Source organism: Eschrichtius robustus, chromosome 4 (assembly GCF_028021215.1).
Source record: "Eschrichtius robustus isolate mEscRob2 chromosome 4, mEscRob2.pri, whole genome shotgun sequence".
NCBI classification, from domain to species: domain Eukaryota; kingdom Metazoa; phylum Chordata; class Mammalia; order Artiodactyla; family Eschrichtiidae; genus Eschrichtius; species Eschrichtius robustus.
In genome coordinates, this window is record NC_090827.1 from 32,852,811 (window position 1) to 32,865,399 (window position 12,589).

The window sequence follows — 12,589 nt, forward strand, 5'->3', positions numbered from 1 at the left end:
TCCAAACCACAAAAGTTAGACCTGAGGTGTTTTGTGTGCTGTTATGGTCCCTGCCTCACATGAAATGTGGGTGTCCAGGCTCACCCAATGGGGAAGCTTGCCTCCAAGGGCTAGAGAAGGACCCTGACAAAGAAAGAACAATGGGGGAAAAATGGCACATGAATATGTGCACAGTTTGACTTTATTCATCACCATGACTACAAATAAAGAGGAAGAATCACTTATTAATTCATCCTAATTTGTGCAAGTGTCTTTAAAAGGGACACAAGCAAGAGAATGATTCTGAAAAAGTCATGGTACGAGACTGGGTGATTTGGAAAGACACCCTAAATGGCAACCATAGAGAAGAGAGGCACCCAGCATGTCAGGAGTTAGGAGCCCACCGAAAAGAGTGTGAGAGAAGAAAGACAATATGCTGGAACATTTTTTGGAAGAGTTTTTACTCCAAGGAGATGCAAAGAATTCTGTGGATGAGTCAGCCTGGAAATGATTGGTAAGAGAGACTATGAAGTTCCTAGGAGCAAAGGCTTAATAATACCCCAGGGGAAATTATCTAGCAAAAAAGCAAATGCCAGTGCATTTGTTTGATAACATCCATTAGTGCAAACTGTCTGGCAGAAACCAGCAACAGGCATAAATATCTTGATTTTAAAAGCCACATGGAAAAATTGGATGAGCTCTTCAAAAAGTAGGCCTGTGTGGCTAGTCTAAGGTCAAACAGCAACTACAACCTGCGTTTGGTAATGCTGGATGTATTTGTTATTTAAAGCAGGGCCCACAGGAAGGAAATAAAAGCAGATGTACAGTGAGGAACTTCAAGCAAAAAGAATCAAGAAATGAGCTGAGAAGCAAATGATGATGTCAAAAGGAGGAGCCTGAGGCCAAACTAAACTGGCCTAGGGCAAGTGTTAGCATAAATAAGATTAAAATTCCTAAAGGTTTTTGTTTTTTTGTTTTTTTTGGTGACAAGTACTAACGTGCTATTTTTGTCTTCGTTAAAATTTCTAAAAAATATACTGTAAAAGCAGATCTGGAATAATATATCATGACAATTTAAATACTGCTAAAGCAATGTAATTTGTCATAATTAAAAACTGAAATCAGCCAAATGGTCCACAACAGGGGCATGGCAAATTACACTGTGGTACATCTGTGGCTTAGATATTATGCAGCCTCCAGCAATTATACGTAGTAACATGAGATATACTCATGAAAGAGCTCTAATTGAACAAGCTATTTTATACAGTATGAATGATGGAGCTAAAGTAAGCCTATATATAGTTTTTTTTTCTTTTACTGGAGTAAAATTGATTTACAATGTTGTGTTAGTTTCTGCTGTACAACGAAGTGAATCAGCTATATGTATACCTATATCCCCTCCCTCTTGGACCTTCCTCTCACCCCCCCATCTCACCCATCTAGGTCGTCACAGAGCACCGAGCTGAGCTCCCTGTGCTATACAGCAGGTTCCCTTAGCTAATATTTTACACATGATAGTGTATTTATGTCAAACCTAATCTCCCAATTCGTTCCACCCTCCCCTTCCCCCCACTGTGTCCACATATCTGGTCTCTACATCTACATCTCTATTCCTGCTCTACAAATAGGTTCATCTGTACCACTTTTCTAGACTCCACATATATGCGTTATTGTACAATATTTGTTTTTCTTTTTCTGGCTTACTTCACTCTGTATGACAGACTCTAGGTCCATCCACATCTCTATAAATGACTCAATTTTGTTCCTTTTTAGGGCTGAGTAATATTCTATTGTATATCTGTGCCACATCTTCTTTATCCATTCACCTATCATTGGACACTTAGGCTGTTTCCATGTCCTGGCTATTGTAAATAGTGCTGCAATGAACATTGGGGTACATGTGTCCTTTTGAATTATGGGTTTCTCAGGGTATATGCCCAGTAGTGGGATTGCTGGGTCATATGGTAGTTCTATTTTTAGGTTTTTTTTTTTCTTAATTACATTTGTAAAGTTCTTTGGATTCTCAGGGGAAAGATGCTATTTACCTTTAATTTTAGCTTTGGATATTTTTTATTAGTAGGAGCCTCACAGGACTCTAAGGCAGCTCCAAAGGAAACTAAAATCAAGCACTTTCCCTGTGCATAGCTATGAGGCTTTATAAAACTCTTAATAAAATGCTGCAGAGAGGAAAGATGCTAGCGGGAGAGGCTCTCTGTAGTTCACATACTGCCATTCTTGGCCAGCATTTCTAGAAGTCACCAAGCAAATACCAAGTATAATGTCTAGAGAGAGAATTTATCTATAGTACTCTCATATGAAGGACGCTGCCGAGTCTTTACGTGTCCCAATTTATGATTTGTTCTTAGAGACAGTCAACCATCTATAAACTAAGGAAAGGGAATCCTGCCTGAAGGTTTCAGCTGGGGCCACCAGAGTGCGCTTTCCTCAGGCTGGTTTTCCTACTGATCAATTTGCCTGAGAGCATTTCAAGCACAATCCACTCCCCTTGGAGTGTCTGCATCTATCTGAGTATCTTGATCCTTTTTGTCACTTTGAGATTTTGTCACTTTGAGATTATTAAACTAATTCCCCTAAGGCATATCCTATTTCTTTTGTGTTTCTAATAAATAGTTCTTAACATCACATTGTTTTATGACCGAATGGATTGCTTTATATCTTGGTGGTGACTGTGTTCTACTTTATTTCCTTAAATACTGTTAGAATTCTTAAAGCCAGTATTTCTAAGTGAAGACTCTTTGTTTAAGGCAGTATTTAATTTTTATTTTTAGGACACCTGCACAGATGCAAAAACACTAAAAAAGCTTTAGGTAACTTTAAAATATTTTCTTTTATGGAAATATTTAAATTTATCTAATGTTAACTGTATAAAAAGAATCTAGACACCTTAACGGTGAATTTCAGTTGAGGGAGAGGGATTAGGGTTCTATGAGAATTACCAGTTGGCAGTTTTTCCAACTACACATGCTGGCATCCGCCCCTAGATTCTAGAAGTTTCGGGGTGATTGTCACGTTCTCTTCTTGTCAATAAAAAATAAAGGGGAATGAAATCTGCCTTTGGCTTCCTACTCCCTCCTGATTATATTCTGGTTGCTGATCCCTTCATGATCGTTCAGAAAACATTTTTAAGAGTTTATTATTTTAATTAAAATAGCACTTGTAAAAGCGCGTATGATTCTGAATATTATACACCTGTAGTTAAAAAAAACTTGAACTTGGAGCTACATCATCAAACTGTGTACATGAGGTCCTAGGTCAAGCAGTAGTCTCCTCCCTTTGGTGTGAAGAGGATCGGAAAAATATTTCTGATGTCACAAGACAAAATGTTTTCAAGGAGAAAGGTTATACAAAGAGAATGAGCTTGGTGGTGGTTTCTTATTCGAATAGGGCACCGTTGGGGCAGACTGACCTTGCAGGGCCAGGCCGAGCAGGTCGGAGCCAGTAAGGCTAGCAGACACTCTCCACACACGCCCCAGTCAAAAGCAGGCAGCCTCGCCACTCACCGGCAGGGCAAGATCCGGACCACATCGTTGGGCTTGTACCCTTCAATACAAACTGCACAGTTGTCAAAATCAGGCTCGGTTTCCTGCAAGAGAGACAGCACAGATGAACCTGCTTTCCTACCTTCAACTCCTGTAAACACACAAATAACAAGCCAAAGGAGAGCTGGCCTGGAGCAAGGCTTTCAACTGTCTCAGTGCCAGTTTTCTTAATCCATAATTTATTGTACACTGGTTTAGTTTCTGTTCCTTCCAACCTCCACTTTCTGTTTCTGGGTTCCACTGCAAGAGCTTTTGTGAGGAAACAGTTTTTTAATGTACCATTGCTAATAATGCTACTTATTACAATCAGAGGTGACATAGCAAAGTCTCGAGGATGAGAAATACTATTCATGGAGAATTGTCAAAATGATATTTAATCTATCCATTCCTCGGGAATCTAATGTGTACAACTCTTAAATAGTGGTTCCAGCTTTCTTTTCAAGGACATAAATCTCTTTCAACACCCCATAATACATTACTTATGTAATAGTCCTTGTTCTTTTATTATCCTGTTTGAGGATAAAAAAGTAATGAAAAAATATACTTTAAATTTAGTGATGCTTTTAAATGAATTTTATCCTGTTAAGCTCAACAGTATTTTTATATAGTTGAAAAACAGCAGCACATAATTAGCGAGACTAATCAATTATTCATACCAGAGACAACACCTCCTATACAAGTAGAGCTGCGAATCTCTTACGATGCCCCAAGGAGCCCCAAACCCATGTACTGCAATTCACTGCTCTAAAATTTCTCCTGGGGGAAAAATTCTCCTGGGGAGAACAGAGGCCCTTGAGAGGCTTGTGGGCTTAGACTGGCCTACTTTGCGGTCCTTCCTTAAGATATGCTTCTGCTTTTGGCTTTATGTCATCATTCTACAGCTAGGGAGACTGTTGCCTTGACGTTGGGGTTCTAGAAACTCAATTTCAGAGGGACTAAATATGCTTCTTGCATTTGCTGCAGACTCAAGTGGAGGAGATCACTCAGCATATAACAATCTTCCTTGCAAGGATTCATGGAAAAACTTTCTCAAGCTGTAATACCAGCAACAGCCATTTTGCTTTTATCTTGTGGGACACTGGAATAAGGTAATTAGATTTGTTTGAATATTGAATATTGCTTCCTTCTTTGCATTGGCTTGCTGGAGAGCCCCAACTTAAATTTTGGGACCCATTTCTGCTATACGTTTCAGGTAATGCGTGTGTATACTGATTTCATCCTGGTTGCGTCTACTTTTCCTATACCTACTTTTCAATTCTTCCTCCAACTACTCTGTTGTCCTATAGTATGTATTTTATAAACTGCTTTAAATTATGTTAAATAATGATGGGTATAATAACAGATGTTCACAGGAGAACTATTAGCACGTATTTCCCTTCCTCATCTTCTTTTCCACACTGGCTGCTAGGAAACTCAGGAGCTTCTCTGAATAGCTCCTCGCCAAAAAGAAAAGAGGCTGTTACCTTGTCACCCTTCTTGATGGTCCTGACCTGGAGCTTGCTGATTGCTTTCTTTGCTGCATCTCCCAGTCGGCGCTGAAAAACCAAAAGCTGCTTGTTAGTAATAAAGACTTGTAATTCTTAACTTTGTGTCTGATAGCATTCAGTAAACCAGGGCAGCTGTCTGAAATCATGCACAAGTGGAAGGAATGTTAATGAAGACAGCTGGAAGAGACAGGACAGTGATACCTGTGCAAAGGGACTTGACTCATCGCGGCCTCCTAAAGAGCTCTGTCATCGAGAGAAGCTCTTCATGCCTGAGGTTAAGCAAGTGGAATACGACATGGAAAGATCCCGCCCCACAGTGACTCCAGCGCAGGTCACATCCATGCAGATTAGCAAAACAAACAAACAAACAAACAGCTCCCTAATTTGTCACTCTAGCCACTCAATTTGTGAGATGGAGATAGCCAATTTGGAGTAGTTGGAATAATCTTCATCTCTTGTTCACAGGGTTTATTGTTTGTGTATTCCTTTCAATTTGGAATTTTTAACCAATTTCCTTTGCTTGTCTAGACCCAACTTAGGTTTATATTTGGTCTGTACTATCCTATCCCATCACCTTGTTACATGCCAATTTCACCTCTTTTGTGTGTGTTTAAGTGTGAGTGTGCACATAGGAAAATACACAAATCATACATATTCAGTTTAGCAAATAGTTATAAAGCAAAACACCTGGGTAACCATCATCACCCACGTTAAGAAATAATATATTATGCACTCCTTTTTTTAATAGAGGAAGTTAGTATCCTAATGCACCCTACAATAAGACAATAATAGGGCCACGAGGAAGAGTGGGAGAGGAAGAGGGTGGGGAGAGAATTATGTTTTAATCTGTCGAGGAAAAAAATGGTTTGCTTGTGCGCTTATGAGTTTTCCACATACTGTAATCTTCTCAGGTTTGTGTATTTCTAGTCTGTAACAGAAGTGTATTTGCAGCACTGAAACATATTTGAAGGACTGAGATAAATAGGGCAAACATTTAAAAAGAATAATCATCTGCTTTCACTAATTTTGCTTCTTTTGGAAATAAAACTCTAGCTTCTTTCTTTTCCTTAAAATAGTGAGCATATACTAATGAAGAGTTCATTTAGCCTAAGTACCATGCTAAAGCTTTGTAAGCTATATCACTATTATCCTTACAACAGCTCTATGAGAAAAATACCATTTTATAGAATGAATTGAGACTTAAAGAGCTTAAGTAAATTGTCTAATATCATAGAGTTAGTGACAGGTCAGTCAGAATCTGAGTAAAATTAAGTCTGAATTTAAAACCAAAGCTAAATTACCCCTCTCATTTTTTCACCAATTACCCAATCCACCGACCAGGCAGTCAGCCAATCACCAAACACTTACCCAGTCAGCCAGCAGCTAGCTAGCCAGCCAACCTACTAATCAGCTAGCTAAGCAACCAACATCTAGCCAGCCAACCAGCCATTCAGTCAACTAGCCAAGCAACTAACCAATCAGCTGACCAACCAATCAAAATCTATTAAGTACCTGTCATACGGCATGTCCCTAAGCATACCCCAATTAGATTAAATAGGTAGACGAGGACATGTTCCCCTTGTTAATTCATTTTTCTCTTTGATATTCTGTCCTTAGTTTCTAAAATAATTACTGGCATTTTTAACAGAAAAGTAAGCTTTGGTTGTTTCCTAAAAGGAGACCAACATACACTTGAGACCTATAAGGAAATCCATGAGTATTGAGCAAACTAAGGTGGTGGGAAAAATAGGAAGAGGCTATAATGATAAATACCAAGGGGGAACATACAGTGAGAGGAAAAGAAAAGAACTGAGATGAAACTAAACAGGATGCAACTCTCTTTCCTTTCCTCTTCCTCTAGCTGGTGCCTAACCATCCTTTGGTCTTAACTCAAGCCACTTCCTCAGGCAGCTCCGCCCTCTTCTTTCAGGAGAGAGGACCCCTCGAGTCCAGATCCTCACAGCTCCTTGTACCTTTGCTTCACGGCACTGTCACAACATTTGCAAGTTGATGTTTATTTTGACGATCAATTCCTGTTCCATTTCGCTCAAGTGAGCTCCCTGAGTGCACAACTGGGTTTATTTTTGCTTCCCCTTGTGTCCCCAGCACCTAGAATAAAGCTGCCTTCAATCAGTGACCTGTGATCATTCCACACATATCTCGGATCACTTATTTTTTTCCAGGCCTAGCTCTGGGTTTTGAAACAATAGTAGTGAAAAAATATATACACTTTCCTGCCCTCTGCAGCTTACTGTCTAATGGAAACTCCATAAACGGTTGATAGGTGAATAAAATCTTAAATCCAGAGATTTTTTAAAAGCATGAAATACAACCTGAGAAATTCAGCCAGTTAATGGGAAAATTTATGGAAAAATATAAGTAAGACATGTGATAAGGTAAGCAAAGCTTACCTATACCTCTTTTGAGGAGGAAAAAGATCGCATTTTGGTAGGGACTAATGAAGGATATGAAAGTCTGCCCTGCCAGGGGAAAAACAGATGATCTAGATACCTGGAAAATATGGAAAAACCAGCTTCTGAGATATAGACGATAACTATGGGACCAGGGGAAAGTACTGTAAAGTTTAAAAAAATGCTATGACCATGTGCATGTAGCCAAATTTTGTCAATATAGGCATGTCTCTATTTCTTCTTAAGTGACATGAAAATCAGAAATACTGGCTTCTGAATAAAGACGATTGTCCGTCCCACTTTCAACTATTTTCACACTAGTATTATTGGATTTCCAAAATGCAAACTAATGACAGAAGCCCATAAACATTCTTAATAAAATGGCCCAAATAAGGAAGTTGTTGCTCTTGTAGTTGGTCTGTTCTGTCTTTGGGATTTTAACTGCACCGAGTATAAATGAAAGGGAAAGCTACAGACCTTGCTCAAACCAAGTCTTGTATGTAGTTGAGCAGAGAATCTAGGGACTGGAGCAGAAGATGATCACAAAACAGACTCTCTCCTTTGTGCTCCTTAGAAATGCAGAGTGATGTGATGCTAATGGAAGACTTAGGGACCACCTCAGGTAGATGTAGGGACCACCTTGGGCAGAGATAGGGACCACCTCAGGTTTGTACAGACCTGTTGTTTCAGGCAGGGGTTCCTATCCCTTCTCCAGGATGCTCCTATAGATTTTCTCTAACCCAACCAGATCCAAATCATATTATACTTTTCAGTAAAAATTGTCAGGAGTTGAGCCATCTTGGTAATTAGATTTACTCATCAATTTGATTGAAACAGGTATAAGAAAATATTTACCAAGGTTACTGGTTCCTTGACAAGAATGAAGATAAACAGCTTTATGGAAAATAAACACAGAGCCATTTATTAGAAGAATAAAGTCTGACATAAACACCAACAGGGATAGTAAACAATGACAGACTCAAACCCAAGATGTATAATTTAGGAGATAAAATTTAGTTATCTCCTAAATACTTAAGAAACTGAGAAAAATAAGACATCTCCCTCTTGTTCCCCTCTGTGTTATAAACAGAAATGCAGTCAAGGTGAGAAAAAACTAGGAATAAGGATGCCAAAACACAGCATCAAAATCGAGTTTATGTTCCTCCTATCTCATTTGGTTGAATAATTCTGTATCATCTTTGCCTCTTTTTTTTTCTGACAGCTATATTTTCTAATCGTGATTACTGTCATCACCAACACGAACAAGTGGAAAAATAACTAAGTGTCCTTATGTTCTAGGTGAAGAGAGGACATTATAGACATAAACAGAGTTGGTCCCAGTCATCTGGATGCTCATGTGGCCACGGGTGACTCAGCCACTTCCCGCACTTGCTCTAATACATAATAATGATTCTCCTGGGCCTGCCTGATGGGACAGAAACCATTGCACAGCAAGTCCAATCAATTTCTATGATGCAAATCACCCCTCCATCCATTTAGAAATATGGATAAAAGAATTAGACTCTTTTGGCGGCCATGGTGACTCCACAGGGTAAGGACTTAAAGCTGTTTGTGCACACAGGGCATGAGGTAAAAACATCAGGATTATTTCTGGGGGGAGGTGTTGTAGAGGAGAAGGCAATGGCTTGGGAGTAAGAAAATCCAGCTTTCAGTCCTCTTGCTGGCACTCACTGACTGTGTGACTTTGGGCAAGTCACTTAAATATTCTGGACCTTAGTTTCTTTTATTAGTAAGCTTAGGTATGTAAAGCCATGTCATTTCCAGCTTTACCAGCTCATCATTGTCAGCCGCGCAGAACAGAACTGGGAGGCAAAGATCCTTTGAGACCTGAATTATCGAAACACAGTAAATCAATGGCTAATGACCTCACTGAATACTTGCCCTCTATCCCCTGAGGACAGCGCAGTGTCAATCAGGGACCAAAGAAGCATCTCCACTTACAGACCCTCCCTGGATGGCAGACACTTGGCCTACTCCTATCCCCTCCCTTTCTCTTTTCCTGTGAAGTTCAAGTTTGTTTTAAATTCCATTACTTCTTTTGTTCCAACATCACTTCAGCACCAAGATGTGCAAAAGAAATCAAAGGGATACGGGCCATGTACATGCAAATAATAGGAAAAGGTATTCTCAGGGAGAGGTAACTCTTTCAAGAAAGCTTTGTTGAATGTCATTACCAGACCTTACATGAAACAATACAAAACAGGTCTAGTTTCTTTGGGTTAGCCTCAAAGGCAATATTGTTTATGAAAAACAAAAAAGAACCTGATTTAGTTTATCTGATCTGCTCATATTCGAAAGAGCTGCCATCTACTAGGAGTCCTGTGGTTTTCAGAATGCAGACCCAGTCCTTGTGTCTGAGGTGGGATGTCCTAGGACACAGTGAGACAATGTCCCAGAGCATCACCAGAAGACAGGCTCACAGGCCACAGGCACGGCCATGGCAGGAATGCTGCTGGCGGGTTTTGTCCTGTAGGGTTTCTTTTATTTGTTTTTATTTTTGGCTGCTTTGGGTCTCTGCTGCTACATACGGGCTTTCTCTAGTTGCGGTGAGCGGGGGCTACTCTTCGTTGTGGTGCGTGAGCTTTAGGTGTGTGGGCTTCAGTAGTTGTGGCATGTGGGCTCAGCAGTTGTGGCTCACGGGCTCTAGAGCGCAGGCTCAGTAGTTGTGGCGCACGGGCTTAGTTGCTCTGCGGCATATGGGATCTTCCCGGACCAGGGCTTGAACCCGTGTCCCCTGCATTGGCAGGCAGATTCTCAACCACTGCACCACCAGGAAGCCCCTGTCCTGTAGGGTTTCTATAAGCAGGGTAAGAATTAGTGAACAGCAGCCAAAGTGGCACAGCTGGGAAATGGGGGACACAGGGATTCTTAACCTCCTGGTGGGGAGCGGAGGGCTCCCAGGGTGCACACTGGTATTTAGGATCAAGAGTCAGTCTTGGATCTGGCTCCCCGCCTCAAGGTTCAAGAAGAGGTCCCCAGGGCTTCCCTGGTGGCACAGTGGTTGAGAATCTGCCTGCCAATGCAGGGGACACGGGTTCGAGCCCTGGTCTGGGAAGATCCCACATGCCGCAGAGCAGCTAGGCCCGTGAGCCACAATTACTGAGCCTGCGTGTCTGGAGCCTGTGCTCCGCAGCAAGAGAGGCCGCGATAGTGAGAGGCCCGCGCACCGCGATAAAGAGTGGCCCCTGATTGCCACAACTAGAGAAAGCCCTCGCACAGAAACGAAGACCCAACACAGCCAAAAATAAATTAATTAATTAAAAAAAAACAAAAAACACACAAATGTTCAAGTACAATTGGTGTCTAAAAAAAAAAGAAGAGGTCCCCAGATGAGAGGTCATTCGTTGGTAGAATGAGGAGTAACGTTTAGCATTCTCTCTGAAGCCCCCTGAGGTGGAGGATCTTAAATCAGATACTAGAAAGGGCTTAGCAATCAATCCTTACTTCTAAAGCCAAAAAGGGCCAATCTTCAAACGGTAGAATGGTAGGGAGTTGCTCACGTTTCCTGCTGTGACTGAAGTGGGGCTGGCGGCCCTCTTGGTGGGCCAGGTCTCCTCAGTACCTCGGTACTGTGAAGGGAGCTTTGTCCGCTGGCAATCACTCTACCTTGAAATCAAAAACCTGGTTGTGTGCCCTTGAAAAAAAAATCACTTAACATTTCTCTCTCTCAAATTCATTATGTCTTGTGTCCTTTTAAATTCTAAAAACTATGATTGGGAGTTTGGTATTGACATGTACACACTGCTATATCTAAAATGGATAACCAACAAGGACCTACTGTATAGCACAGGGAACTCAGCTCAATATTCTGTAATAGCCTAAGTGGGAAAAGAACTTGAAAAAGAATAGATACATGTATATGTATAACTGAATCACTTTGCTGTACACCTGAAACTTACACAACACTGTTAATCAACTAGACTCCAATATAAAATAAAAATTTAAAAAAAACTATGATTCTCATATCAGGCAGTCAGCATTCTCAAATAGATGAGTAGAATGGCCACGTATCTACTGCCTCCCAAATCCTTACAGCTGTGGTTTCCCATCTGCAGCCCTTCTGAGAACTGCGGTTCTCAGGGCTGATCTGAGAGCTGTCTGGGTGATGCAGGGTAGAGGTCCACCCTGGTGACATCCGTGGGCTATTTCCTTAAAGTACTGATCCAGGGCCCTCATGAGACTTGTGAGGAGAGACAGAGAGACATGGCCTAGCACTTAAAAGCCACCTTGGCATGTGTTAAATGGCCAGCACAATGTTCTTCCTAATCATCATAGGACCTTTCCATCTCTGAGAAGTGGGCTGTGACCTGCAGCTTCTCTTCCCATACCGCCTTCGTGCTTTTACTCGTGTGTCCTTGCACACTTCACAGGTGTGAGTGTGATAGAAAAGGCTTCTTGTGCCTGAGCACGATTTCCTCGCTTCCTCGCGCCTTGCTCTGCCTGGCTGGCTGGACCATTGTTCCTATCTCTATGATTCAGACCCGGTTCCTGACTCCAAAACCTCTAAGCTCTTCCTGCACTGGACTGTTCTCCTGCCTCATGACCCCACCTTGCCCAGGTCTCTGATTCCACTTTGCTCCAAAACAGGCGTTAGATACAAACACTCTACTCGCCTTTAAGTGGTCCCAGCTCCTGACACTTCAGCCTTGACAGTATTCTAGATCTTCACTTAGCTGCCTGGGAGGGTCCCATTTGTGTTTGGGTCTATGTTTGATTATGTAACAGAGAACTCTGGGCCCGGTCGGAGCTGAGACCCGGTTAGTTGGAATGTGACATTATGAAAAGCAGCCCCCCTACCGGTTCCATGTGTGCTCTGGGCCAACCTGTATCCTAACCCACGCAGGATGCTTCCATGGGCTCTTCCAGGCCCCAGGGCTTGTTTGGGAATGGGGGACAGGAGTCCAGCTACCTCCTTGAACTCTGTGGAGAGGGAACTTGAAACAGTCAGGCACTGGACTCAGGCATCCACAGGCTGGCTGACAGCAGGGTCCCCAAAGCAGCCTGGCCCTGGAGAAAAGATGACAGGGCTCCAAGAAAGACAAGCCTCGCGACTGAAGGTCACGGCAGGGCAGTGACCCTGAGCCAAGGGGCAGTGCATCCAGAGGGAGCGTGAGGCTGTGCTTGGTCTCTG

General features: G+C 41.8%; 1 protein-coding gene across 1 annotated transcript in view; it reads right to left on the reverse strand.

Annotated features, from left to right (window-relative positions):
- RNF150 (ring finger protein 150) overlaps positions 1-12,589 on the reverse strand; it is a 244,582-nt gene that overhangs the window by 69,220 nt on the left and 162,773 nt on the right. The window contains exons 3-4 of the mRNA XM_068542539.1: positions 5,003-5,074; positions 3,501-3,583 (exon numbers count right to left, since the gene is read on the reverse strand). Coding sequence (XP_068398640.1) covers positions 3,501-3,583; positions 5,003-5,074 — 155 coding nt within the window. The remainder of the gene's footprint in view (positions 1-3,500; positions 3,584-5,002; positions 5,075-12,589) is intronic.